We start from the raw sequence: 25,254 nt of genomic DNA, 5'->3' as shown, positions 1-25,254 counted from the left end.
TACTCTGACCCGTAAGGGAATTTATGATGAATGTAAAGCATGTTATAGAATGTGTTGCCTTTAGAGATTTATTCTTGTCTTTTCAAGGTTGCAGGACTGTCTCAGAAGGAAAATAATATTTATCTTCCAAACTGAGATCTAAAACCCGAACAAAACCGCAGGAAACATACTCCACCACCATCTTACAAGTTTGTGCTCGGGTGGAGGAAAACGAATCTAAAGTACGAGGCCTCCCTCTGTGCGTCTAGCAGGAAAGACCACATGGCGCAAGTCTCCAGGATCACTGGAGGGGTGGATTGTTCATTTCAGCCCAGGTAGCAACAGGAAGCCCGTGCAAATGCTCCTCTCTCGCTGCGGGGCTAAGGAGTGTGGGTCCTTAGCCGCGGTTACCTTCTCGCCTTTCTCGGAACCTGCAGGTGGAGTGCGGAAGATCAGTGTATCTTCTCGGCGCCGAGCCCAAGGTAGAAAGCGATGGAGGCGGTGCACTAGATAACATCAAAGCCCCCGGCAGGGGCCAGAAAGGGGGGCACCGGCAGCCCGGGGAATGAAGCGCCTCCCTCTAGCATTTCCTCTCACGCCCACTTCCAACCTAGGAGGCTTTTGGTTTCTGCTTTTGTTGTTTTTAAAATTAAAAGTTAAACCCAGGAAGCTTTGCATCAGACTTTTGCGGTGCAGTTCGGGTAAGTTTTTCTCCGGGTTCTTTTGTCTGGCGCCTGACTTGGGAAGAGCCTGGGCGTGGGGCAGAGTTGGCAGGGTGTGCGGAGAAGGTTTTGTCGCCGGGTCGCCCAGAAGGTTTTGTCGCCCGAGGAGGAGGGGATTCGGCCGGTGGACGGGAAAGCCCGGAGCGCGCCGAGGGTGGAGGGTGGAGGGTGGAGGGTGGAGGGCGGAGGGCGGAGGACCGAGGGGAGGGACGGGCGGCGTGACCCGGCGGCCGGCGGGGAGGAACCTCCGGGATCTCCGCGTGGCGGTGGCGGTGGCTGCGGCGCTGCTGGGCCGCGCTCTGGGCGGAGGGCCGGGGCCCCGGGGCCGCGCCAGGGGGGAGCCGGATCCGGGCTGGGGCGGGCGGCCGCGTGGGAACTGGAGCCGGGTACGCGGCGGCGGGGGCGGGCAGGGTGGCGCGGGGCCCAGTGGACGCGGCTCCGGGGTGGACTTGTGCCCTCTCCAAACTGTTTGGTAAGAAAAACGTGTGTAGATCTTTTCAGTGACACTGTCCTCCCTTGAACCGCACTCTCCCCCAGGAGGGGCTCCAGAAGCGTTCACGCGGACGGTAGAGATGGATTCCTAGAGAAATGGTCCCCTAGGAGCCCCCTCTTTTTTGGGGGTCAGAGAATGATCACTCGCTCCCGCATTGTCCCAAGATTTTTGACAGTTGAAAATGCAGTTTGCCATTCATATTCACCCTCTGCTTCATTTTTTCCCACGCTCTTTATCTGATACATTTTGAGAAAATATAATGGATTTGCCACAAAAAAAATTAAGCCTAAAGAAGATACTTTATAGCCTAGCCAGATTTCCTTGCATCCGGATATCTAGGAAGAATTGTAGACAGAGTTAGGAAAAGAAACTGCATTTAGAAAATTCAAAGACTTACCAGGAAACTATTCTGTATTGTATATATTTCAAATAAAAGTTTAATATCGGTTTGCTGCTCAAGGAAATAGTTGAAATGTCAAAAATTTACCTATTATGATTCAAAATTGCATGTATGTCTTGTGAGAAAATTCGTAGTAATGCTGAATCCTACATAAACACTGTGTTGACAGTATGGTATGCCCAATAACAATTGGGTTAAATGTAATTCATTCAGTTAGCATTTTTCACTTCGGAAGTGATACAAACTCCACTCATTATCAAATTACCTTTCTCCTGACAGATCCATAGCTATACGTTCACAGTTAAACGCATGTTTATTTTTTGATTCAAATAACCTAGTTGGGAAGTTACATTATATACTTTTTTTGGTGATATCATTTCATTTCAAAAAAGAGAGATGGTTATATCACATTGAAAATAGAAATTGCACTATTTCATTGTAGGGTTAGCATTAGTACGCTAGACATTCTTTTACATGTACACAGTTGGATGATCTTTGCTTTTATAACCAAATTATAGTAGGCATATTTCCCCCTTTAGATATTATTTTTGGCTACAAACTTGCCATTACCGAGTATTCCATTTTTAATCATTCCCATTCTGGTGCTCTGAGCTTTTCTTAGCTCAAATGAGCTAGAGGTAGGATTTCCTCAGGGGAATTTTAGGGGTCAGCTCTAGCAGGAAAAACCTAGACGTCGTTATGGAAGCCCAAGGGAACAAAACAATTCAAGTTTGCACAGATGGCCAGCTGTCTTAGTGGGTGTATGGTCGTTTGGCATTTTTATTCCTTAAAAGGGGAAAACAGTTTAGTTTCATCAGGGATTTTTTTTCTTTTGCATCAAATTTTTGGTTTCACCTTATTCCTCCCAAGTTCGAGGTGGCCCATTAAACCAGCCACTCCTGCCTGCTTCTTGAGGTGCACGGGTGGAATTTCTGTGCCCCAAACTGCGTACGTTCTTTAAGTCTAACCTTGAAACCTACGTTGCCCTGGTCCATACCCTCTTCACTGCTTTGCCGTGGATTTCCACTCCTTGCTTCCTCTACTGCTTTCTAGCAGCCGGGGTCACACTCTGGTTCATGCTAATTACTCCCTCTTCCCCTTTCACTCCCTCCCCAGCGTCCCTGGAGCCCGGTCCGACGCCCAGCCCCGCATCCCCATGTTCAGTCCCCGAAGTCCCCTCCCGGGGCGGCCCTAAGCTGTAGGGCTGGCAGGCAGGGGTTAATTGCGCTCGCAGCTTCGGCACTGGAAAGCACCAGCGAGGCTTTGGAGCGGCCTCTGGAATAACCTTGGCTTTCCTCGCTCTTTTAATAGAACATCCGCCACCAAAAAGTGGTTTCAGTTCAGGGTTAATATTCTGTCCCCTTCCACTCTCCAAACCAACACCCCTCCCCCCTCTGGTTTTTTTAAAAGTTGTTTTTCAAAGTTAATGAGTGTCAAGTTTCACAATGACTTTCCCCTTCCTTCTACGCGTTGCTGAGGAAACCCCCTTGGGGTCCCCCCCCCGCCCGCCCCTGTGCCTCCCGTGCCCCTCCCCCATTCTGCCCGGCCGAGGGGCGGGACCGGGAGACCCCATGACGTCAGCGGCCGGCCCACATCCTGCTGTAGAAAGTAAAGAGACGGTAAAGAGAAACTACGGCCCCGCCCGCCCCGCCCCTGTTCCCGGATCAACCGCCTCCAACTGCGCGACCCGGCCAGGCCTTCCCTGGGCCGCGTGACCGGCTGGGGCCGCCTCTCCGCCCCCGCCGGGTGCGAGTTCCCCTGGCTGCGCGACCCTGGGCTCCCGCCCCACGCGTCCCTAACCCCGCCCCTCCCCCCCTGGGCCGCGCCGCCGCCTCCTCCCTTGCACCCTCCTGTCCCTGCGGCGGCTTGGCCGGGCGGGGCGGGGCGGAGCGGCGGGTGGGTGGCGGGGCCGGCGCGGCCTAGGGCCCGCCCCGCCGGGGAGACCCGGGGCTTTGGCTCCGCGTTCGCGCCGGGCCGGGCGCCCAACCTGGCCCTGCCCCCGACAGAGCTGGCGGCCGCGCCGGCCCAGCCGGGCCCTGGCGCCCGGGCGTCCCCCACCCCTCACCCCGGTGTCAACCCCGTTCCCCGCGGGGACGCCCCCTCCTCCGCCCGCGCGTCGCCGCTACCCCGCCCCCCGCGGCCTCCCCGCCTCCCGCCCCCGGGGATCCCCTGCCGCCCCGCCCACCCGCGGGAAAGCCTACGACCTTCGCCCTGCCTCCCCCGCGCCGCCCGGCCCGCGTTCCTACCGCCGGCCCCAAAGACGCTAAACGTGCCCTACTCTGCCCTGGGGGAGAGGTAAAGCCCGCGCCGGTCCTACCCGCCCCGGGCCCCGCGGTCCCAGGGTCCGCCCGCCCGCCCCGCCGCGGCGCGCGCCCCCCGGCCCGGCCGCCCGGCTGCCCCGCGGCCGCGATCATGCCGTGGCCCGGGGCGCCGGAGAGCTCCGCCGCCTCCTCCGCCCGGCGCCTGCGGCCCCCGCCCGCGCGCCCCGCGCTCCCCCCCCCGCCCCCCGGCCCGCTCCCCTGTTTAATATTTCAGCGCTGGGTGGTGTGAGCGCCAGTCGCCGGCCTTCAGCGTGGCGGCTGCTGGGCGGCGGCGGGGCGGCGGACGGAGCGGGGTACCGGGGAGCGGCGGCCGCCACAGGAGGTTATGTTTGTGTATGGGGTTGTCAAGTGAAGGAGGGATCCCGGGCGCCGCCGACGCGCGGGGGTCGCAGAGATTCCGAGCCCCTGCCGCCGCCATCAGCAGCGCAGCTCCAGGGCCGGCTGCAGCGGCAGCGGCTCCGCCGGGTGTCCTGGCAGCAGGTTCGGCGCGGGCTCCGCGGCGGGGGCGCTGCAGCTGGGGAGGGCGGCGGGGCGGAGCGGGGGGGGGGGGCAGGAGCACATCCCCTCGGCGGGCGGGGGGCGTGCGGGCGTGCGTGTGTCTGTGTGTGTGTGTGTGCAGCAGCCGACCTTGCAGAGGGGATGGCTGCGTGCGGGAGACACTTGGCACTTCTGGGCGTCCTCGCCGCGCGCGAGCCGAGCAGGTACGGGGGGACCCAGCCTCCCCAGCGGTCTTCCAGCCGCAGACGCATTTTGCAAGAGGGTGGGGGGTGAGGGAGACCAGGCCTCGGCATCCCAACCTTCAGGCTTTGTGGCTTTCTTTCCCTTTCGTTCTTTGCTCTAAGTGCCTGTTTACTCCCGGCCACCTGGGTAGTTTCTTTCCGGGTTGGGAGTGCGCGCCTGCAGCAGTTGGGAAGGGGGCGGTGGATTGGGGCGCGGGTCCGCTCGGGCTTGCCTCGGGGTCGGGCTCGGGAATGAGTTGCTGGCTGGAGAGGGGAGGGGGCGGCGGCGGAGCTGGCGGCGAGGAGGAGTCTCAGGGCTGCCGCGCTCGCCTCATCTCGTCCTCCTCCTCCTCCGCTCTCTGCATCCACTCCAGGCTCCTTCCTGAGCTAGCACTTCCATTCCCCCTCCTCCTGGCATGCGGAGCGCTTTGTTCAGTGCAGCGTTGCAGAGGGGTTTTCCCAGGCTCCGCCCTCCACATTCATTCATGTTTTTTCGCCTTGCAACTGTCTTTACGCTTTTTGATCGTGTCATGTTTTTGCTCCATGTAGTATTTATTTCTTTCCCGTAAAGGAACGGTTTATCACTCGTCCTAGTCGCTACAATGCTGCTGTCTTTGGAAATCCCCACTTCCCCCCGCAAGGATTTAAACATGGGATGGACAGCTAGGGACAGTGGGTAGGCAGGGAACGGGGTAGCAGAAAGCCTTTACGGATTGGGAATGTGCCTATTTTACATTTATGCTCTGGATCTCATGGGATCACATGATTGGATTACAGTCAGAGTTCACGCTTTAAAAACTTCCAAATATCGTTACCATTTAAAAGCTTTAAGTTTAACAAGGAATTGAGTTAAGCAATCATACGATTTATTTGGTTCTGATGTGTCTCAATTCTTTATTGAATCAGAACCTTCCCGAATCAGATAGTGGTTGTTTCTTTAGTGCAGGGAGTGGAGGAACCGTATCTTTTATAGGTCGCTTAGCACCGTGCTAGCTGAAATACGTAGTTAGACCATCATATTTTTTGTATTGTTTCCCATTTAGTTAAAAATTGCAAATCATTTTGTGCTGAGCTGACATACAGCCATCTCAGGGATAAAATACTGAAGTTAATTGTCGCCTTATTTACCTTCTATTTCTTTATTATGATGAAACCATAAATTTCTAAAACCTTATGCTAGGATGTTAGACACATTCCTTCCCAGTGCTTAATACTTAAGCGTTTTTTTGTGACAGGCAAAGCGTGTACAATATTTAGTCCTCCTTATAAGGTGGGTAATATTTCCTAGTTTTACAGTTGGGAAATCTGATTTTCAGAGAAATTAACCTGAACAAGGCCACACAGTGGGTAAAGCCCACTTTAGGGGTAAAGCCTGGCTTGGAATCTACTCTAATTTGGCACCAAGATAAGTAGTCATGAGTTGCTGTGCAATACAGCCTTTTGGAAACAATCCTGAAAGTAGATTTTAGCTCCACAAAAGAAATAAGCACTGTTTGTGACTGAGTCAAATAGTACCGCATTCTTTAGTTGCTGATCTTGGGCAAGTTACTTATCCTCCCATTTGTGTTCTTTAATTTGTAAAATAAATAGGCGATAACTACCTTCTTAGTTATTGTTAAGATTAAATTAGGGAATGTGTAGAAAGTACACAGGCACATAGGTTCTCAGTAAGTGTTCTCTTGTCTTCTATGGTACCACATATAACAAAAGCTTTAAGCCTACTGTTCTATTCTGGTGTCTTTGCTTAATGCCTAAACATTGTTTCATGTTTAGCAGTGACATAATGGGCTTTGCTTATCAGCTTTCTGGCAATAAGTTAAAACTAAAATTTCAGCTTTAGGATCCTTGAGAATCTTGTGGAAGAGTCTGAAGTGGCTGATTTGGGCAGATACGTGATTCAGTTTTGGACCTTTCTTGTCTTGGCCTATTGTATTTCAGATCACTGTGTTTTAAAGTGTGTAAGTCAGGCCAGGCCAGGTTATGCTGCAGTAACAAATAATTCTCAAACCTCACTATCTTAAGCAAACAAAAAAGTGTTTCTTGTGCATGCTGTGTGATCCTGTGGGGTTATCGGGAGCTCGACTTTGTGGTGGTGTCAGATGATTCGCTGTCTGTAGCAGTCCTGATCCCATGGCAGAGAGAGAAGAGCAAGCTCAGGAGGAGCTTGCTGTGATTACTAAATGCTCCAGCCTGGAAGTGAAGTCTCATCAGCTCACAGGTCATTAGCTACAACTCCTCACACCAGCGAGGCAGAAAGTGTGGTCCTACCATGAATGTAGAAGGGAGGTCTGGGATAACTGGGAGCAGCCACAATAGCAACCCCATGTATTAACCGAGTTAACTCTAAAACAAGATGAACAGGACATTGTTCCTGCCCCTGTGAATGGGCAGCTTTACTATATGTGCATAACAATCCTTTTGTAGCTTGATGGGATACTTTACTTGTACCTGGTATTGTCATTTTAAAACAAAGTGAGTTTTTTTTTAATTCTTGTCTGATAAAGATATGATTTTTTTTTTCCATTTCTTAATGAGAAATCCCAGATATTGACCAAATGATCTGTGTTTAATTAAAAGTTACTGGGTAATCTTTTGCAGTGGTGACCAGCTTGGTTACTTTTTCTTGAGTTTAGGTTAGTGCCCTGCTAGGTAATAACTTTTAGAGTATCTTTTTCCTCTAAAGGTAGTAAAATGTGCTTCTTTGTTTTTTTCTTTTTCAGCACATGGATTAATTGATGTATGTTGAGTTTATGGAGCTACCTGTTGGTGACTTGCTTTATCTACAGTTTTTAAGAAGAAAAAGAAGCTCTTGAGTCAAAGAAGATGCCTCGAACTAAACAAATTCATCCCAGAAATCTAAGAGGTAAGGCTTTGCATTAAGTAGAAATAAGGCTTGCCATAAATCTTTCAATAAAGTATCTCTTTGGTGACAGGAATGGCAGTTTGTTAGATGTTGACTCTGCCTGGTGGCGAGCTCTTTTTCTCTCATTCATTTCCAGCTGTCCTGCATAATTCCGGTGTCTCAGTAGATACTTAATAAATATCTGTGAATGAATTAGTTGAATTTGATGAAATTACGGCACCATCCTTCCAAAGCATTAGATGAAGTATTCAAGGCTGATAGTCGCAGTTTCTTAATAGGGACCATATTTGGATCAAGGAATCTGAAATTGATGGTTAAATAATCTTTGTCAACTGGATCATTATGAATTTTATGCTTTTTTTTTTTTAACTCCGTTTCCATACTTTTGAGGTTTATTTTTGTACTTCTCTATCAGTTAGATTAACAAGAAGTGAGGAGAGTTGTAGGCATTCACTCAGACCGTTTGCAGAAGTCAGGCAAATTGAGTTTTTTTCCACGAAGAAGCATATATATATGATACACATTTCACACAAAGAAAAGTGTGTGTTTTCCACCAACCACGAATACTTTTAACAGTAGAAAAGTCAGTGTATTCTAACTTCTTGTTTAAAAAGATTTGTATTGATCTCATGTGTTTTATCAATGGTGAATAGTAATTATCTTTTATATTTTATTTCAGGAGATAAGAATGTAGTAGTGTTAAAAACTACTAAAGCAAATAATTCCAACTAAGTATCGTGTTTAATATTTACCATTACAGAAAAAAAGTTTCTGAAGCATATGTAGGGGAGAAGTGACTTAAAAATCAAGTAGATTAATTTGAAATGTTTCTTGGCGAAACCAATCTGGCTAGTCACCGTAAGGTGATTTCAAAATGCAGTCAATTTAATGACCTGTGTGAATCTGGAAATTGTGCTTGTTTCCTGTCTAGAAATCTCTGTTGCCACAGGTGGAAGCCTCAGCCCAAGTTCAAATTGATGATTGTAGTAACCAGTGTTCAATGAGGTCGATATTTAGATGACAACATTAAGTGTAGTATGTGGAAATTCGAGTTTTTTAGAGTCATAAAGGAAATGTTGAAAATTGAATGTGTGTTTGCTTGTCTCCCTCCCTAGAATCTGAACTCCCTAGAGACTCATTCTCATTACTGTAGGAAAAGCCTCCATACCCAAGGGTGCCAGCTGAGGTGGGCATTTGGAGACACGGGCCCTGCTTTATCTGTCTAGGGAAGGCACCCTGTTCCAGTTTGCACAAGCGCAGCTTATAGATGAGCAGCAGCCCTAGCCCAGCACATTCCTGGCAGCTAATGGCAGCCCAAATATTTGTTGAAGGAATGAGCACATGTATTGATCTGAAGGTATTATTTATTAGGTCATAATAAACATAGTAACATTTTTTATATTTAAAATATATATTCATAATATTCTAGATAAAATGACTGTCCTAAGAAGTGCAGGTTTTCAGACCATAGGCTCTTTTCCTTCCTATATCAAGTAAATGTTTGGCTCAGCATGTTTCTTACTACCTTCACGTACCACTCTGGTGATAGGGATAAAATGATGATAAAACACAGATCCCGAAAGGAGTATGGAGTTGAGGAGGGGATAGGTAAACATATAATTATGTACCATGGTGAGAAATGAACAGTATGGAGATTCCACAGAAGTAGAGAGCCATATTTTGTCCGCATTGTAGTGGGGGCAGTTTGGAGTCAAGCAGAATGATGATTTAGGGAAGGGACGTTAACACCTGGATTTGGTTCTTCATGCTGGGAAATTGTCTGTGAGGCTGACAAGGCAGAGCGTGTGCATTTCATCCTGGGGTAGGAGCTTGTGAAGTAACCTGGGGACTCTGAGCAACTTTAAATTGTTCTCCATTTCTGGAGCATAAGAAGTTCTATTCAGGAGGGATAGGAGGGAGACAGAGAGGCAGACGATTGGAGTGGGAGAATGAGGAGGAATCAGATCAGGAAAGGCCCTCAAGTTTGAGCCTACATTTCGTATGTAGAGTTAAAAGTTTTAATAAGAACACTTGCTTCTTTCCTGAAATTAAGATATTTTTAGAATTTTCAAAAAGAACTTGAAATCAATTGGGTCTGACTTGTCTGTGAGCGTCTAGAAAGTTTCTTGACTAAGGTGGTTAAGAACTCTCAGCTACAAAAGAAAAGATTGAAGCAGATTAGCACCAGCAAGCATACTAAAGCCCCCTCAGTGGGACTTCTGATCGGGCTGGGGAAGATTTCTGGGAAGAGGCGGCTTCTGAGCCAGTGTAGCTCACTCCATGGCAGGTGATGGCAGTGAAGCTGCCAGAGTAAGGAAAAGGCACAGAGGAGATGGTGCTAAGTGGTGACACCTGGAAACTTCCGCTCTCCTCAGTGTCTGTGAGGACTCTAGCACTGGGAAGGATGTGGGGGTGAAAGTAAGCAGGTAACCGTCAGCTACTGACATTAGTTTTTGAGCAACTCTCTTCTGTCTCATTGTGACAGTTTGGAATATCAGGTTCGTTTTGCCCTACTTGTGATCCACTGCTTTGGTTTACTAGACAGCATCTCTAATACAATGAGATAAGAAATGTGGGGAGAGGAAATTGGGAGACCAGAAGAGGCGTCACAGCTCAGCTTGCCCTCGCTGTTTCTGTGGTCAGCTCAGGAGTTTTCACGAAATCCATCGCCTCTTTTTTTTGAGACAGTCTCGCTCTGTCACCAGGTTGGAGTGCAGTGGTGTGATCCTGGCTCACTGCAACCTCCGCCTCGCAGGTTCAAACAATTCTCCTTTCTCAGTGTCTGGAGTAGTTGGGGCTACAGGCGTACCACCATACCCAGCTAATTTTTGTATTTTTAGCAGAGATGGGATTTCACCATGTTGGCCAGGATGGTCTTGATCTCTTAATCTTATGATCTCCCCATCTTGGCCTCCCAAAGTGCTGGGATTACAGGCATGAGCCACTGCGCCCGGCCCCCATTGCCTCTTTTGAGGCTTCCTGGGGAAATAGTTTGTGAAATATTTGTCTTGTGCTTGCTAATTAAGTCAGTATTAAAACACAGATACTTTATACTTTCTCAAATTATATTTTTTTAATACTTCCATGGCAGTTTCACATCTCAGAATATAATCTTTCTTTGATTTATTCTTGGTTCTCCTGCTGGGATAGATAAAGCCCTATGGATGTGCAAGGCCACGGGGTAACATGTATCTTTCAGGAACATGAATACATATATGGGGAAAAATACATATATGTGTCTCTGCATACACACATATACACATATTGAAGTATTAGACAAGTATAAAAATGTGCAATACTAGGATCTATCGTGGAAGAGTATAGAAAGTTTGCATGGATTTGAAAATTAGGCCTGCATAGAGTGCTTTCATAAGGAGGTGGAGTGTATACCTCTTTGCTCTTAGAGTTTCTTTACTAGAAAAAGTTTAAGAAGAATTGTTAGGTGAAGGGAAGGAGACAAATTGGGGACATAATGAGACAGTGTCAGATTTGATGGGTGACTGCGTTTTTGTTGAATTCAGTCTCTTCACCCTTGGCCCAGTAAACCAGATAGAATTAGTTCTCCATGCCTATTTCCCATCCGTGGGAAACAGGATGGGTGCAGTTTAACACCGACCTACATCCTTGTGAGGTTGAAGAATTTTGAAGGAGCATGAGAGAAAGGTGTTCAGAAGAAAGGTTTAGCATGTTGTCCTAGGTTCCGTGGAGAAGGATCACAGCTGACTGCATGGGGTGGCTCCTCCACATGGTCTTGGTGAGTTGACAGCGGGGCAGTGGGGCAGTGTTAACTCACTGTGTCCCCCAGCCATCATTCCTTACTCATTGTTGCCCTCTGGAGGGGTTGTCTCCACCACCTTCTCAGGTCTTCGCTTGGACTGTTGGGGAACGTGGAGCGGAAGAGTTAGTGACTTACAGGGGTTCCATGCCAGTTCTGTTGTGATAAAGGGGTCTGTTTGTGTTCTGCCACTCATTATTGCGGATATGTTTCAAAGCTTTGAAAAAAAGGGAAAGGAAGTGTTACCTATTTTAGTTGTATTTGGGCCTAAGGTTTCAAAGCCTCATTTCCTTTAAGATTGGAAGCCAGTGTGGAAAATACTAAGTATTAACCTTTTGCAAAACATATTTTGAAAATTTGGTGTAGCTGTTTTTCATTTTTATTGGTTGAGTTCATTTGGCTGTGAACACCCTGCCAAAAATGAGAACTCTTTTCCCGTCTGAGAACCAGATTTCTTTTTCTTTTCTTTCTTTCTTTCTTTTTTTTTTTTTCCAAGACAGTCTCATTCTGTCGCCCAGGCAGGAGTGCAATGGTGTGATCCTAGCTCAGTGTAACCTCCGCCTCCCAGGTTCCAGCGATTCTCCTGCCCCAGCCTCCTGAGTAGCTGGGACTACAGGCGCGCACCACCACAGCTGGCTAATTTTTCATATTTTTGGTAGAGACAGGATTTTGCCATGTTGGCCAGACTGGTCTCGAACTTCTAACCCCAGGTGATCCACCTGCATCAAAAAGTGCTGGGATTACAGGCATGAGCCACCGTCCCTGGCCCAGATTTCTTAAACCATGAGAAGTAGTGCCAAGGAAGGTGATCAGATCATGGCCTTGATGGACACGTGGGGTCACTTTCCACAGTTGACCTTCTTGTTCCATGGCATTTTGTGCACAGTTACTTGCCATTTCAGGAGCTCAGCATGCAAATCCAGTGTTTCTGTGCTTGGTCATCTTTCTGGAAGGTACCTCTTCTCCGTTTCCATTTCCATTTCTGCTATTTACTTTGTATGGGAGCTGTCTCTGCTAAAGATTTCACCACTTCTTTGAGTTTTTTTCCCCATTTCCTGTTCTCTTCTCTTGTCAGATACCCTCCTCCCCTCCACACACGTGCCCTGGGTCTCCTTTGTTTGTGTCCACATGTGCCTTCTTGTACTTAGGATATTACATCATAATCATTCTTCTTCAGGTCTGTTATCTTAGTGGGATTATAATATGTCAGAAGAGACCATTTTGGTCATCTGTGCACAACAAAAGAATATTTAGTTATGTTAACTCTTTTTTTGAGACGGAGTTTCGCTTTTGTTGCCTAGGCTGGAGTGCAATGGCTTGATCTCGGCTCACTGCAACCTTTGCCTCCCAGCTGCAAGTGATTCTGCCTCAGCCTTCCAGGTAGCTGGAATTACAGGCATGTGACACCATGGCTGGCTTATTTTGTATTTTTAGTAGAGACAAGGTTTCACCATGTTGGTCAGGCTGGTCTTGAACTTCTGACCTCAAATGATCCATCCTTGGATCACTTGAGGGTGTAATCTGTAATCTCAGCCTCCCAAAGAGCTGGGATTAGAGGCATGAGTCACTTTGCCCGGCCTGGTTGTGTTAACTTTTTCGCAAACTAGAGGGGTTGAGATGATTTACACTCAGGAAATTTGTTTGCATTTTTGAACTTGAGTAGGAAATGCTTCTTCCAATATTTTGTAGCTTCTGATTAAAAACTTTTGATAATTTTAATTGCCTGAACAGATAGGTGGTTATCATTAACTTTTATATGAAATTTTACTTCATACACAGATTTTCTATAGTTTATGCCTTTGGTACATGTAATTGTTATAAAGGTAAAGGGTTTGGCCTCATGCTGTTGCTGACTCGCTATGTGGTTTGTTTCCTTGTGTGTAAGATGGAGATAATGTGTGAAGATGAGATGACATGGCAAATGTAAGCATTTGCCACAGTGCCTGACACAGTGTACATGCTCAATCCAGAGAGCTACTACTTTCTATAAAAAACTGGTTTATGTCAAACTCCTGGGTTCCATATGCTTCATAAACACAGGAAATAGGAATATCTACATACAATCTGTAAATGCATAGTAGGCTGCACATGTGCTCAACATTGATTACTGACACGTTACATTCTTGTTCTGACTACTCAAGGCTTGGGATCTCGGGGGAGAGAGGTCAGCGCAGAAAATAATTTGGGACGGAATATTCTTACCCAATGTGCTGCTCCTTCCATTTTTCCAGTTAAACTCATTCAAGCCTCACCTCGTTTTTTAACAGTATTAGATGAGGTTAAGCAGAGTATTTGTCTTCATTTAGTTCTCAAGAAACAGGTTCTGAGGGCTTCTATTTTATTGTTGAACTCTTTTTAAAAAAAATGTCTGTATTGCAGATCCTGTGGGATTGAAGTGAAGTGCTCTCCTTAGCTTCCAAGATGGCAGCCATCTCTCTGTCCCCTTCTCCACTTCTGTGTGACAGAAGAGAAGCCCAGCTGGGGTTGCAGATTTAATCTGATTAAGATGAATGTTTTTATTTGCTATCAATTGTGGGCCTACTCCAGTGGTTGTTTTACAAAGTCTACTACCATGAATAAAATCTTAGGTTTACTTGTTATGTAGGGATTATCTTGTTTAGCTTATAAGTGGAGTAGGTTTAATTTTGATGATTTTCAGATGGAATTCCAGCTGTTTAAGCATCGTTTTTTCACATTTGAATGTTAGGTCAGCAGTTCCATGCTGACAGCCTTAAGATTTGAGAAATCAGAAATCTTGTAGTGGAAACAACCCCATGGCTTATTTCAAAAACAAAAACAAAGGAAATTCTCTATACTGTAGCTAGAAAGGAAATAAGTGATAATTAAAAGAATAATTTTTGTTAATATGGGTGAAAAAGTTTTTAGGAGCTATCGTGTAAATCGCTGACATTATTTAGTTTGAGTAGGACAAAAATATGAAAATGGAGTTAATATAGCAAGACTCCTCTTTTTTTTTTGCAGATAATTATTTTCAGCTCATGTTGAGAGCTTATTTGATGCTTTCTGAATGCTTATTAATGTTAGCCAAATGCTTATTTCTTTTTAAAAGCAAATGCAAAATGTAATAATATGATTAACCAGAGTAATGATTTTATTTTAGAACATCTTTGTACAAAATATGTTCTGATGAGGTACAATCTTATCTTACCAGAGAATAGAAAAATACATAATTTGTATAAAATCTCCTATCATAGAAAAACATTTTAAGCTTCACATTTAAACTGGTAATAATTTAAGCAAATCTGGGCTAAAATTGATTCTTGTATTATGCAGAAAAATATTTTATGAATCAAGTGCTTTACTTTCTCATTTACATATTGAACTCTACAAACATTTTTGCAGTGCTTTTCTGCATATTAATACTTTGCTCATTACAGCTAATGCTGTTAAACTGTAACCATTGTTCACTATAGCACAAAAACTTATAACCAAATAGAGACCTTCTTCTCAGTGCTCAACTCATCCTTTGAGAAAGAAGCTCTTTTTGACCGTGAGGCTTTTAGGCTTACGTTTGGTGTAGAATTACATTGATTTTGATTTTTTTTTTTTTTTAAATTGTAATGAGAAGTGGCCAGAAGGTTCTTAGAAATTTTCTATGATGAATTTTGTTCTAGAAAATATTCCAAGGCTGTACTATGATGCAAGGTATTGAAAAAATAGAAAGTGATAACAAAATGGTTGGCTACTATTGTAATTAGATAGCGGTCCCTAAGCATGAAATGGAACCCTACTGTTTAAGAGTTACACCTACTTATGAGCTTGATATTTATGGTCCTTACCTGTTTCTGTCCACAGTATTTCTGTGTGCCTATGTGAGTAGAGTATGAATTTAACCAAACAGACTTAGTATTTCGTACTTTGAAGTGTGCTTATATATGTTTATCTTCAAACTCTTTCAGATTTGCCAGTGAAGAAAAAGATAGGATGAGCATACGACTGCTTACTAGTTATAGTATCCAGATGGAAATAGTTTAAATGTGTAATTAGGGTAGTATTTGATAGTTTTAAGATAAATTAAAGAGAAAAATTAACTAGGCTGTTACACAGGGACTTGGAATGTGGTTGGTTAAGTCATGCCAGTAGTGAGCCAAGGCGCTCCCTTACGTTGCTGGCTTCTTGTGGCCTCTCTGAGAATTACACGCATTTTACAACAGGAAGGATGGATCTCGGAGGTCATTTAGTTCAGCCTCCTCATTTTACAGATGGGAAGGGCCAGTGGTAAGAGGCAAGAGGGAGGTGTTTTTTTTTGAGATAGTCTTACTTGGTTGCCAGGCTGGAGTGCAGTGGCATGATCTCAGCTCACTGCAACCTGGGAGGTGGTTTTATGAGGATAAAAAGAGCAAACCTTTCCACAGGTCTCTACTAGGCTCTGTTCAGAGAGCTTTTCATGTCTGCTCATTGGATTCCTACAGCTACCCGAGACAGGTACTATTATGATTCCCATTTTATAGATGTGGGAATGAGGCACAGAGATTGCTGTTTGCCCAGGGTCACTCAGCTAGGAGTCTGCAGTGCTTTTGCTCCTAACCATCATACTTATACTTGCTGATGTTGATAGTAGAAAGTTCTTTCCTGATTAGTAAGAGTTTGGAAATGCTCTCCATCCCAGTTAATGAAAAAAAAGCTTGCTAAGCATAGCACATAGAGCTGAGGTTATTTAGGAGGTCCGAATTTGAAGGATTTTTTTCCTTAAGCCTTAATTGTTCAGAATCTGTTTCAAGTTGTATGTGTATATATTACTCCAAGTTAGATTTGCTATCACAAACAGACTAGGGAATTTCCAAGCTCTTCAAGAGAGAAAGAATAGTCATCTCATCCAAGACGTTTGCTTACGTGATTTGCTTTGTTATATAGTTGGAAATAGAAATGTTTTACTTAAAATGGAGAATGCCAGTGTTTAAGTGGGAATTTCTGCCTAACAGTTGAAATTTTGGACATGAAGGCTTAGAAAATATTTCGGGGAAGCTAATGTGAAAACATTAAAATTCTAAGCAAAATAATTAACATGCTATAAGTCTTCATGTGGTAGATACAGTTGAATGTAGGAAAAGTGTCCTGTTTCAGATGTAGGGGCACACTTCTTCCACACTGCAGGTAAAGGGCAAATACAGAACCATTTTTGGCCAAGGTCAGTGGCTCATGCCTATAATCCCAGCACTTTGGGAAGCTGAGGCAGGTGGATCACCTGATGTCAGGAGTTCAAGTCCAGCCTGACCAACGTGGCAAAACCCCATTCCTACTAAAAATTCAAAAATTAGCCAAGCTTGGTGGTGGGTACCTGGAATCCCAGCTACTCAAGAGGCTGAGGCAGGAGAATCGCTTGAGCCTGGGAGACATAGGTTGCAGTGAGCTGAGACTGTGCCCTTGCACTCCAGCCTGGGCAACAAGAGTGAAACTCTGTCTCAAAAAAAAAAAAAAAGGTATCATTTTGAAGGAATCAGAGTTAGGGAATTCTATTTGTATTCCAGGAGCAGCGAAAATGCTAGTAGACCATGGTTAGACAAAAAAGCTGGTACCTGCCCTCTTAGAGTTTTTAGAGTATTTGTGTCTCCAAATACAGGAAAATAAAAGATCTAAGAGGAACATAAAGGAACAAATATAATTTCAGGTTAGTATGTGCAGTATGGAATTCTCCAAGGGAAAGTGGAACAAAAAATAATTGGAGTAGAGTAAAGCAATGAGGAAATACCTTGTGGAGGAGTCAGCCTTCTTCTCAACTAAAACCTGAGTGAGGAGGAGTTTTCAGATGGGTTTTTAAAGACAGGAAGGATATACTGGCAGAGAAAATAAGTTGTTTTTAGACTTTGGTAGAAGAATGAATGGGGGGAACTTATGCAGAAGTGATTGTTGGTTTAGTTTGCCTGGATGGAGTGGATTTCCCAGTGAACTTAAAACTCTAAGGAAGAAAAGAGGAAAGGAAACTTCTTAATGTGTGTGGTTGCTATTTATGGTAATTACAAAATTACCAGGTCAAAGTGTTTTATACTCCTAGGTGGGTCATAAGAGTTTAAAGAAGATCAATCAGTGGTTAGACACTGTCATGTTAAAATTAAAAAACAACCTTCACCCAAGGTCAGTATGATTTGTTGACATTTAGGAAACCTGATAACAGGGTGACAGAATGGGGCAGCCATTTTTATTGTTTTTCCTATTTCAGAAGATCATGCCTGTGAACAAACCAGCGAAAGAGTAATATGGCTTTGAGCGCATATCTTTATTTCTCCTTAGAGAACAAGGTGGGCAGGGGTTGGTGGCGTGATGTTGATCTGCAATTTACTTTTTAGTTCTAAATGGCTGTTATTCCAGGGTAAGGGTCAGTAAACCACTGACTAAATCTGATCATCCACCTGTTTTTGTGAATAAGGTTTTATTGAAACACAGCCATGCCCATTTATTTACATACTGACTGTGGCTTCTTTCATGCAACAGTGGCAGAGTTGAGTGGCTGCTTATGGGTCATGAAGCCTAAAACATTTACTATTTAATGCTTTACAGAAAAGTTTGCAGGCTCCTGTTTGGGAAATAGAGGAGAATCAACACATTTATATATAAACCCTTTTCTAGTTGGGAATAAATGAGAATGCTTTATCTTTCTGTAGAGGATTGCTATAGGAATGAATTATTACAGGGGAACCTAGGTGTACTGCTTTAGTTAGTATGTGAGGGTCCGCTGCCTGCCAAGCATAAAGGAATTCACATTTGTTTGGGAACAAGTCCCTTTACTTGTGGTTTTAAAATGAAGGGAATGCCTTAGAAGTCGAGTTAGTCTTGTGAGAAAAATTTAGTTCTTAATTTTCTGATACCAAGATCATGGATCTCAATCCAAAAGGCTTAAGATTGTTAGGGAGCCAACTGTTTCGTCAGGTAGAGAACTCTCCTTTTCAAAACTGTACTGTCTCCATCTAGTCATCTTTGTATTTAACTCAACTTGGCAGTAAACTACTGCAGGCAGTAGTTCCAGTGCTGTACATCAGACATCTTGTGAAGGACTGGTCTTCAGCAAAATAGAGCTGTCTTTGAGAGGAGCGCCTTCTAAATGAGACTGTGAGGAAAGTCTTCCCTTGTGAGTGGAGTGCCAGGTCTTGAGATGGACCAGGTCATCGGAGTGATTGATAATTGCTACTAGCACATGAAGCATTGCAATGTATACGTAGGCTGTGGGAAACACGTTTAAACATCCAGTATGTCTGAATTCTGAGAAGTCCCTAAAACACTTCCTGTAATATCCTCATAATTCTTTGTTTCTGGTGGTTTGGGGCTAGTGGGATGAGAGTAGGTAAATGATATTTTTGTATTATGGTTTTGTTTTAATTTATTTTGCTTAAGTTTAAGGATAGGCTCAGTTGACCTCATAACTGTTGAGTTGTTTGGGGAATACTTTTGAAAGCAATGTTAATTCTCCGCAGATGAATTGGATCGTTAACCTCTTTATTTTGGTACATGCCCGTGTAAGCATGTGGCTCAAAATAGTATGAGAATCAGTAACTGTTAACATGTTTCCTTTCTTAGCAACAGGAAGAGCCCATAGTGGTCACAAAATACGGTGGAATCAAAGGGCCACTTTGGGGGCTGTCACTCATAAGCCTGTCTGGACTTCTGTGGCCCGGCTCTGACGTCTTGGACATGTGTGGAGTTCACCACCTCTGTCTCTGTCTCCCAGGAAATTTATAGTTGAAGATATAAAGGCCATAATGGCTTACACGTGAAAGTCTAGACAGCTATACAAACATTTGATGAGTGAGCATATAAGGAAATATTCAGTTAACATATATAAGGAGATGTATGACTGCATAGCCAAGAGGTTAAATGCGTTATTTGTCCTTCTGTATGTTGACAGTTTAGGTTGATCTACTGTGTTTTGATGGAATTCATGCCATATGTGTGATGAGTTATATATTCAGCATTCACGTTAATATCTTCTTGGAAGAGCTAGCGTTTGCAGTAAGTTGTATTTGATGGATATGCTCTTTCATGGGAAGATTACCTTTTTCAGTCTCCAGGCTGTTGCCTCAGTCATGCTACTGAATAGTGTATTTGTTTTACAGCTTTATTAAGATATAATTTACATTCAATAAAATTCATCCATTTATAGTGTACAGTTCAATGTGTTCAGTAAATGTATAGAGTTGGGAAACCTTTACCATAGTTCAGTGTTAGAACATGACTGTCACCCCAAGATTCCTTGAGCTTACTTGCAGCCAGTCCTTGCTCCCACTGTCAGCTGCAGGCAATTGCTGGTCTGTTTTCTGGCTCTTTACATTTGCCTTTTCTGGATATTATACAGTATCTAGTTTTTACATGTAGCTTTTTAATTGACTTTAATGTGTTTGAGATTCATCTGTGTTATAGCATATATCAGGATCTTTCTTAACTTTTATTGCTGAATAATATTCTCTTCTATGCACTAATTGTATTGATGCATTCACTGGTTGGTGGACATTTGGATTGTTTTCAGTGTTTGGCTAGTGTGAATAATGTGGCTGTAAGCATATACTGTACAAGTCTGCAGTTGCGTGGAGTGTTTTCTAAGTCTCAGGTCAGCTGGTCATTAACATCTGTTTTACTAGAACTTACTGTAGAGACTCCAGCTCTCTTAGGGTTATTGTTTGCATGGCATGTGTTTTCCTATTCCTTCACTTTGGACCTTTTGTTTCTTTGAACCTTGGGTATGTCTTTTGTGGACAGCATGTTGCTGCAATAACTTTCATCCACTCCAACATCCTGCCTTTTGGTTGGGTGTTTATTCCATTACATCGATGTAATTTATTATTATTGTTGGATTTATATCTATGATTTTGCCTTCTCTGTTTGCTTCATACTTTTGTTTCTCAGTACTTCCTTGCCTTTTTGTGTAAATTTTTTAATGCATAATTTTGATTTCTCTCTCTCTCTTTTTTTTTTTACTATACTTTTGACTAATTTTCTTAGTGGTTGCCCTAGAGATAATAATATGCATCTTAATATATCATTGCCTACTTGAGAATAATACTATCAGAACACTGGTAAAATATAGAAACTTTGCTCCATTATCTCCTTTTTTTTCTCCTTTTATGCTATTGTAATATATGCTTGATCCCTTTGTATTATAAAGCTGGCTATGCAGTGTTAAATCACTGTTTTATACAATCTTTTAAAAAAATAATTTAAGAGAAGAAAGGAGAAAAATACTAATAGGTCTTACATATGCCTACATATTTATTGTTTCTAGCACTCTTCATTTCTTCCTCTGGATTCAGGTTATCATCTTGTATCACTTTTATTCAGCCTGAAAGATTTCATATAGGATTTCTTGAAAGTCAGGTCTTCTAGCAACAGCATTGCTTTTTTAATATTCATGATTGAATGTCTTTATTTTTCCTTCAGTTTTGGAGCATAGTTTTCCAGATATAGAATTCGTGGTTGGTAGGGTTTTGTCATTTTTCTTTCTGAATTCTGAACAGTCACTGCCATCTGGCTTCTGTTACTTCTGATAAGTCAGGTGTTTATCGTGTTGTTTTCTTTGCAAGATGAATTGTTTCTTTCATGTTTCTTTCCATTTATTTTCCTCATCTTTCTCCAATTTGAATATGATATGCTTAATTGTGGATTTTTTTGTGTTTATCTTATTTGGAGTTTTATTAACTTCTTGGATATGTAGATTAGTATTTTCGTTTTCATCAAATTTGGGTAGTTTTTGGCCATTATTTCTTCATAGATTTTTTCTGCACCTTTCTTTTCTCAAATCATGCATATATTGATTGGTATGTTTGATGTTTCACAGGAGGGTCTGTTAATATTTCTTTAATTTTTTTTCTCCCTGTTCCTCAGATTGGATACTTTTCATTCAGCTGTCTTCAAATACATGGATTCTTTCTTGTACCAGCTCAGATTTGCTGTTGAGTCCCTCTAGTAAATTTTTCATTTCACTTATACTTTTCAACTCTAGAATTTCTGTTTGGTTCTCTCTTTTTAAAATAATTTCTGTCACTTTATTGAGCTGCTGTTTGTTGTTATAATCATATTTTAGTTAATTAAATATGGTTCCCTTCAGTTTGTTGAACATACATATTCGTATAATAGCTACTATGAACTCTCAACCTATTAAATCCAGTATCTGGGGATACTAGTGATACTTCCTCTGGACTCCTTTTTTCCTCTGAGTATGGGTCCCACGTTCTTGTTTCTCTTCACGTCTCCGACTTTTTGTTGAATATCTAGGCTAATAGATTTTAGCAACTCTGGATTATGATCCTTGTTCCCTTGGGAGTTATTATTTATTTTCTTTTGTTTAGTAACTTTTCTGGACTATTTTTCTTATGTTGTGTGGCTGCTGATGGCTCTGCTGAGATTTGCTTTTTTTGTTGTTGTTTTTTTTCTTATGTTTTACTTTAAATCCTAGCTCTAGGGGTTGCCCTGTGTAGTTTTGTGTTCAAGCCAAAGGTTGATTAGAGCTCAATTCTGAGTTAGTCTGAGCCTTGACTATGGATCTGTGTGTGGGCTGGGGAGCACTTTCTAAGCACAGGCAGTTCTCCCATCTGTCCTGGCTTTAACTTTCAGCTGGATCCCCTTATGTCTTCTTTGTGTGTATATGCCCAACCTCTGTGGGCCAGGGGTGTGCAGGTGTTAGGAGCCTGCCCTAATGTTGGTGACACATGTGCAGAGTTTCTGGTTAACCTGGGATACATGTGGAGAGTTTACCCAGCACAGTGTACGTGGCTCACCTGCCAGAACTCCCTAATAAGTTTCTTCCTGGCTAGTCTGCTGATCTCTTGCTTGCCTTGAGTAGGACCTCAATCCACCTCAGGCTGACAGAGCCATTGATTCTCTGAGTTCTCTTGCTAATGGGATTGCCACTTTCACTGACTGTGCTCCAAATCTAGTGAACCTGGCTGGGAAATGCAGTGAAGTTGCCAGTTTTCACAGCCTTCCCCTCTTGGTTAAACTCTGTCACTGACAGAGCTGGGACAGGGAGGCAGTAACAGTCCGGGGCAAAAAATGCCACTGTGCTGGTCTTACCTGAAGTTCAGCACTTTTCATGAAGAAACGCCCCTCTATATGTATATGGCTTTGGGTGATTTCCAGAGCGCTGACAGTGGTTGCTCTTCGCAGTTTAGTGTGGCTTTACGGTTGTGTTTTGTGGAGAGGATTTGCAACTCCTCATTTTGTCCTTGCTGCGTTTCCTGTAAATGTGTACTAAGTGTCCTCCTGCAGCAGGCAGTGTCCTGGGCCCTGAGAGCATCAAGTTACACAATCTATTTTACCAGGCCTCTTACTTAAGACTGCTTGTAGAGACCCATCGAGCTGGCAGAAAATCTAGATGCTATTTAAAAGATACAAATAGTGTGATGATTGTGTTTTTAAAATAATTGTTGCAGACACTCTGGATATTTAAAGTCCATACTACTGATGCAAATGTTAGTTCATTGCTAACTTTTGTATTTAAACTTCTATAACTGAAAGTGTGGGTTTAGTGGGGAAAAAAAGCAAGAGTTGGAGTTTAGAGTTATGGAATTGGGATTGAATCCTTGTTCTACAACTTAGCGGGTCTGTGACTGACAGAATGTTAATCTCTCTGAACCTGTTTTCTCACCCTGAATTGCATATAATATTTTTACCATATGGGTTATTTTGAAAATTAAATATACATAAAACTAGTACTTAGTAGCTATTCAGCAGATGCTTGTTTACCCACCCAACATGTTGGTGGTGGTTGGTGTGTTTTTGGTAACTTTTTCTTTACCAGATTTATCTTCTCCTTGCTTTACCTAGCTTTGCTTCTTAAGTTTTCTCCTCTTTTTGTAGAATAATTTTGCTACATAGTAACTGAAACATAGAGTGTACTTCTTGCAGCATTCATTTTGATTGAATGCTCTTTCCAGATATCCAAAGGTTCCCAACGTTTCATAGTGATTTCCTTTCTAAAGTGTAAATTTCATGTGCTTACAAGTGACGATGAAACTTCACGGTCATTTTACAGTGAATGAACTCATATGTATATATAGGTGGTCCCTGACTTAATCAACAGTTTGTCTTATGATTTTTTTTGACGCAATACAACCATTCTTTTTTCACTTTCAGTACAGTATTCAATATGCGAGATATCCTAACACTTAATTACAAAAGCGCCTTTGTGTTAGATGATTTTGTACACCTCTAGGGTAATATAAATGTGCTGAGCATGTTTAAGGTAGGCTAGGCTGTTAAGGTGTTTGGTAGGTTATGGTGTATTAAATGCATTTGACTTATGACATTTTCAACTTACGATGGGTTTATCAGGACATGACCCCATTAAAGTAGAGGAGTGTGTGTGTACGCTCGTGTGTGTGTGCGCTTGTGTGTGTGTGTAAAAGATTATCCTGGCCGGGCATGGTGGCTCACTCCTGTAATCCCAGCACTTTGGGAGGCCAAGGTGGGCAGATCATGAGGTCAAGAGATCGAGACCGTCCTTGCCAACATGGTGAAACCCTGTCTCTACTGAAAATACAAAAATTAGCTGGGTGTGGTGGTGTGTGCCTGTAGTCCCAGCTGCTTGGGAGGCTGAGGCAGGAGAATTGCTTGAACCTGGGAGGCAGAGGTTGCAGTGAGCCGAGATGGTGCCACTGCACTCCAGCCTGGTGCCTGGCGCCTGAGCAAGACCCTGTCTCAAAAGAAAAAAAGATTATCCTGTGGAAGATCTATACAATGAGGGAAAGTAGCATTGTTATCCAGACATTCTCAGGCCATCATTAGAAGGGGCAAAGCAAGGTTTCTAAGAGACATTATCAATTTACTGAGCAACGCTCTATGACCTTGCTGGACCACAGCCCACTTTGCTCAACCTCAGCAGTTCTCTTCTGTGATATTTAGGTTATTATGGAAGAAGTGGTAACTTTGGTTACATCAGATTTTAATACCACCTTTAGTTTTGGGGTGGACACGATTGGACTCCAGTATGTCCAAACCCTCTTAAAAATACCATATTTTCATAGGATTTTTAGAACTGAGAATTGAATAATTTACTATTTTACTTAACTGACAGAGTACCTTATTCTAGATTTTTTTTTAATATTCATATTAAGTTTTTGAAAGTGAAATCTCTAGAGACTTCCTGTTCCTCAGAAGCCTTATTGTCTCCTGAAGAATACATTTGTTGTGGCTAGTGTGTTAATCAAGAGTAATTATTACAAATAAAATAGTTGGATAGGTTTAAATTTTGCAATATAGACATTGCAGAATTTAGACGTATAGGAAATCAGGATTCAGGGCTCATTTGTTGTAGGGTGAGATCTGGAAGTCTCTGGTTAAAGATTGGATGGGATTAAGCAGACGTTTTATAGGCAGTGTCCTCACACTGAGCCGTAGCCGTGTGCTGTCTAGAATGTGGTCTGACTTAATAACTCACCCATGCCAGTGACATACATGATGGAGCCCAAGTGCTGTAGTTAAATAATGGATTTTATAAACATTAAGTGGTCTTTTAGTACCTGCATTTTTTTTTTTTTTTGCAAGAGTCAAGTGCTAAGTTATATATGCATGCATTTTGGTCTGCATCTTTTACTTCTCTTAAACACTGATATAAATGTGTCTCTTGAGGCTTGTCTATAACAGATTTATAAAAATGATTACTGCTTCTCAGGCTTTAAAAATCACATTTTTGGCAACAGAATTTATATGTTTTATTAAATAAAGTAAAAGTTTAGATCTTTTATTCTTTGCAGATTGGGTAACTTTTCTTGTACACTTAGCAAATGTTTGATAAATAGCCCAGCGAGGCACTATGCCTGCTCAGTGCTGTGGGGGATACCAGAGTGACTCTGGCATACGTTGTGGCTTCAGTGACCCTGATGCTGCAGTTCTATAGGAAAGATAAGACAAGCCCAAAACTGTAACAAGTGCAAAGTGATAAGGGCCACAGAACAACGATAATTGTCAGGAGAGGCTGGGAATGGAGACAGTGTTTTCTGATTCCATGTGAAAGCTACCCCCTCAGCCCAAATAATTCG

At 43.1% G+C, this 25,254-nt stretch overlaps 1 protein-coding gene across 4 annotated transcripts in view; it reads left to right on the top strand.

Annotated features, from left to right (window-relative positions):
• The first annotated feature begins 225 nt into the window (after positions 1-225).
• HIVEP1 (HIVEP zinc finger 1) overlaps positions 226-25,254 on the top strand; it is a 153,523-nt gene continuing 128,494 nt past the window's right edge. The window contains exons 1-3 of one of the 4 annotated variants that reach the window (XM_078368358.1): positions 226-314; positions 417-680; positions 7,355-7,497. In XM_078368358.1, coding sequence (XP_078224484.1) covers positions 7,458-7,497 — 40 coding nt within the window. In that variant the 5' untranslated portion in view covers positions 226-314; positions 417-680; positions 7,355-7,457. Of the gene's footprint in view, positions 681-3,765; positions 3,890-4,146; positions 4,396-7,354; positions 7,498-25,254 lie in introns of those variants that run through there. The other 3 variants (XM_035294917.3, XM_035294918.3, XM_035294919.3) reach the window with 3 other exon arrangements.

Source organism: Callithrix jacchus, chromosome 4, assembly GCF_049354715.1.
Source record: "Callithrix jacchus isolate 240 chromosome 4, calJac240_pri, whole genome shotgun sequence".
Taxonomy (NCBI): domain Eukaryota; kingdom Metazoa; phylum Chordata; class Mammalia; order Primates; family Cebidae; genus Callithrix; species Callithrix jacchus.
The sequence above is the reverse complement of the archived record's forward strand: the minus strand, read 5'-3'. Positions and strand labels throughout refer to the sequence as shown.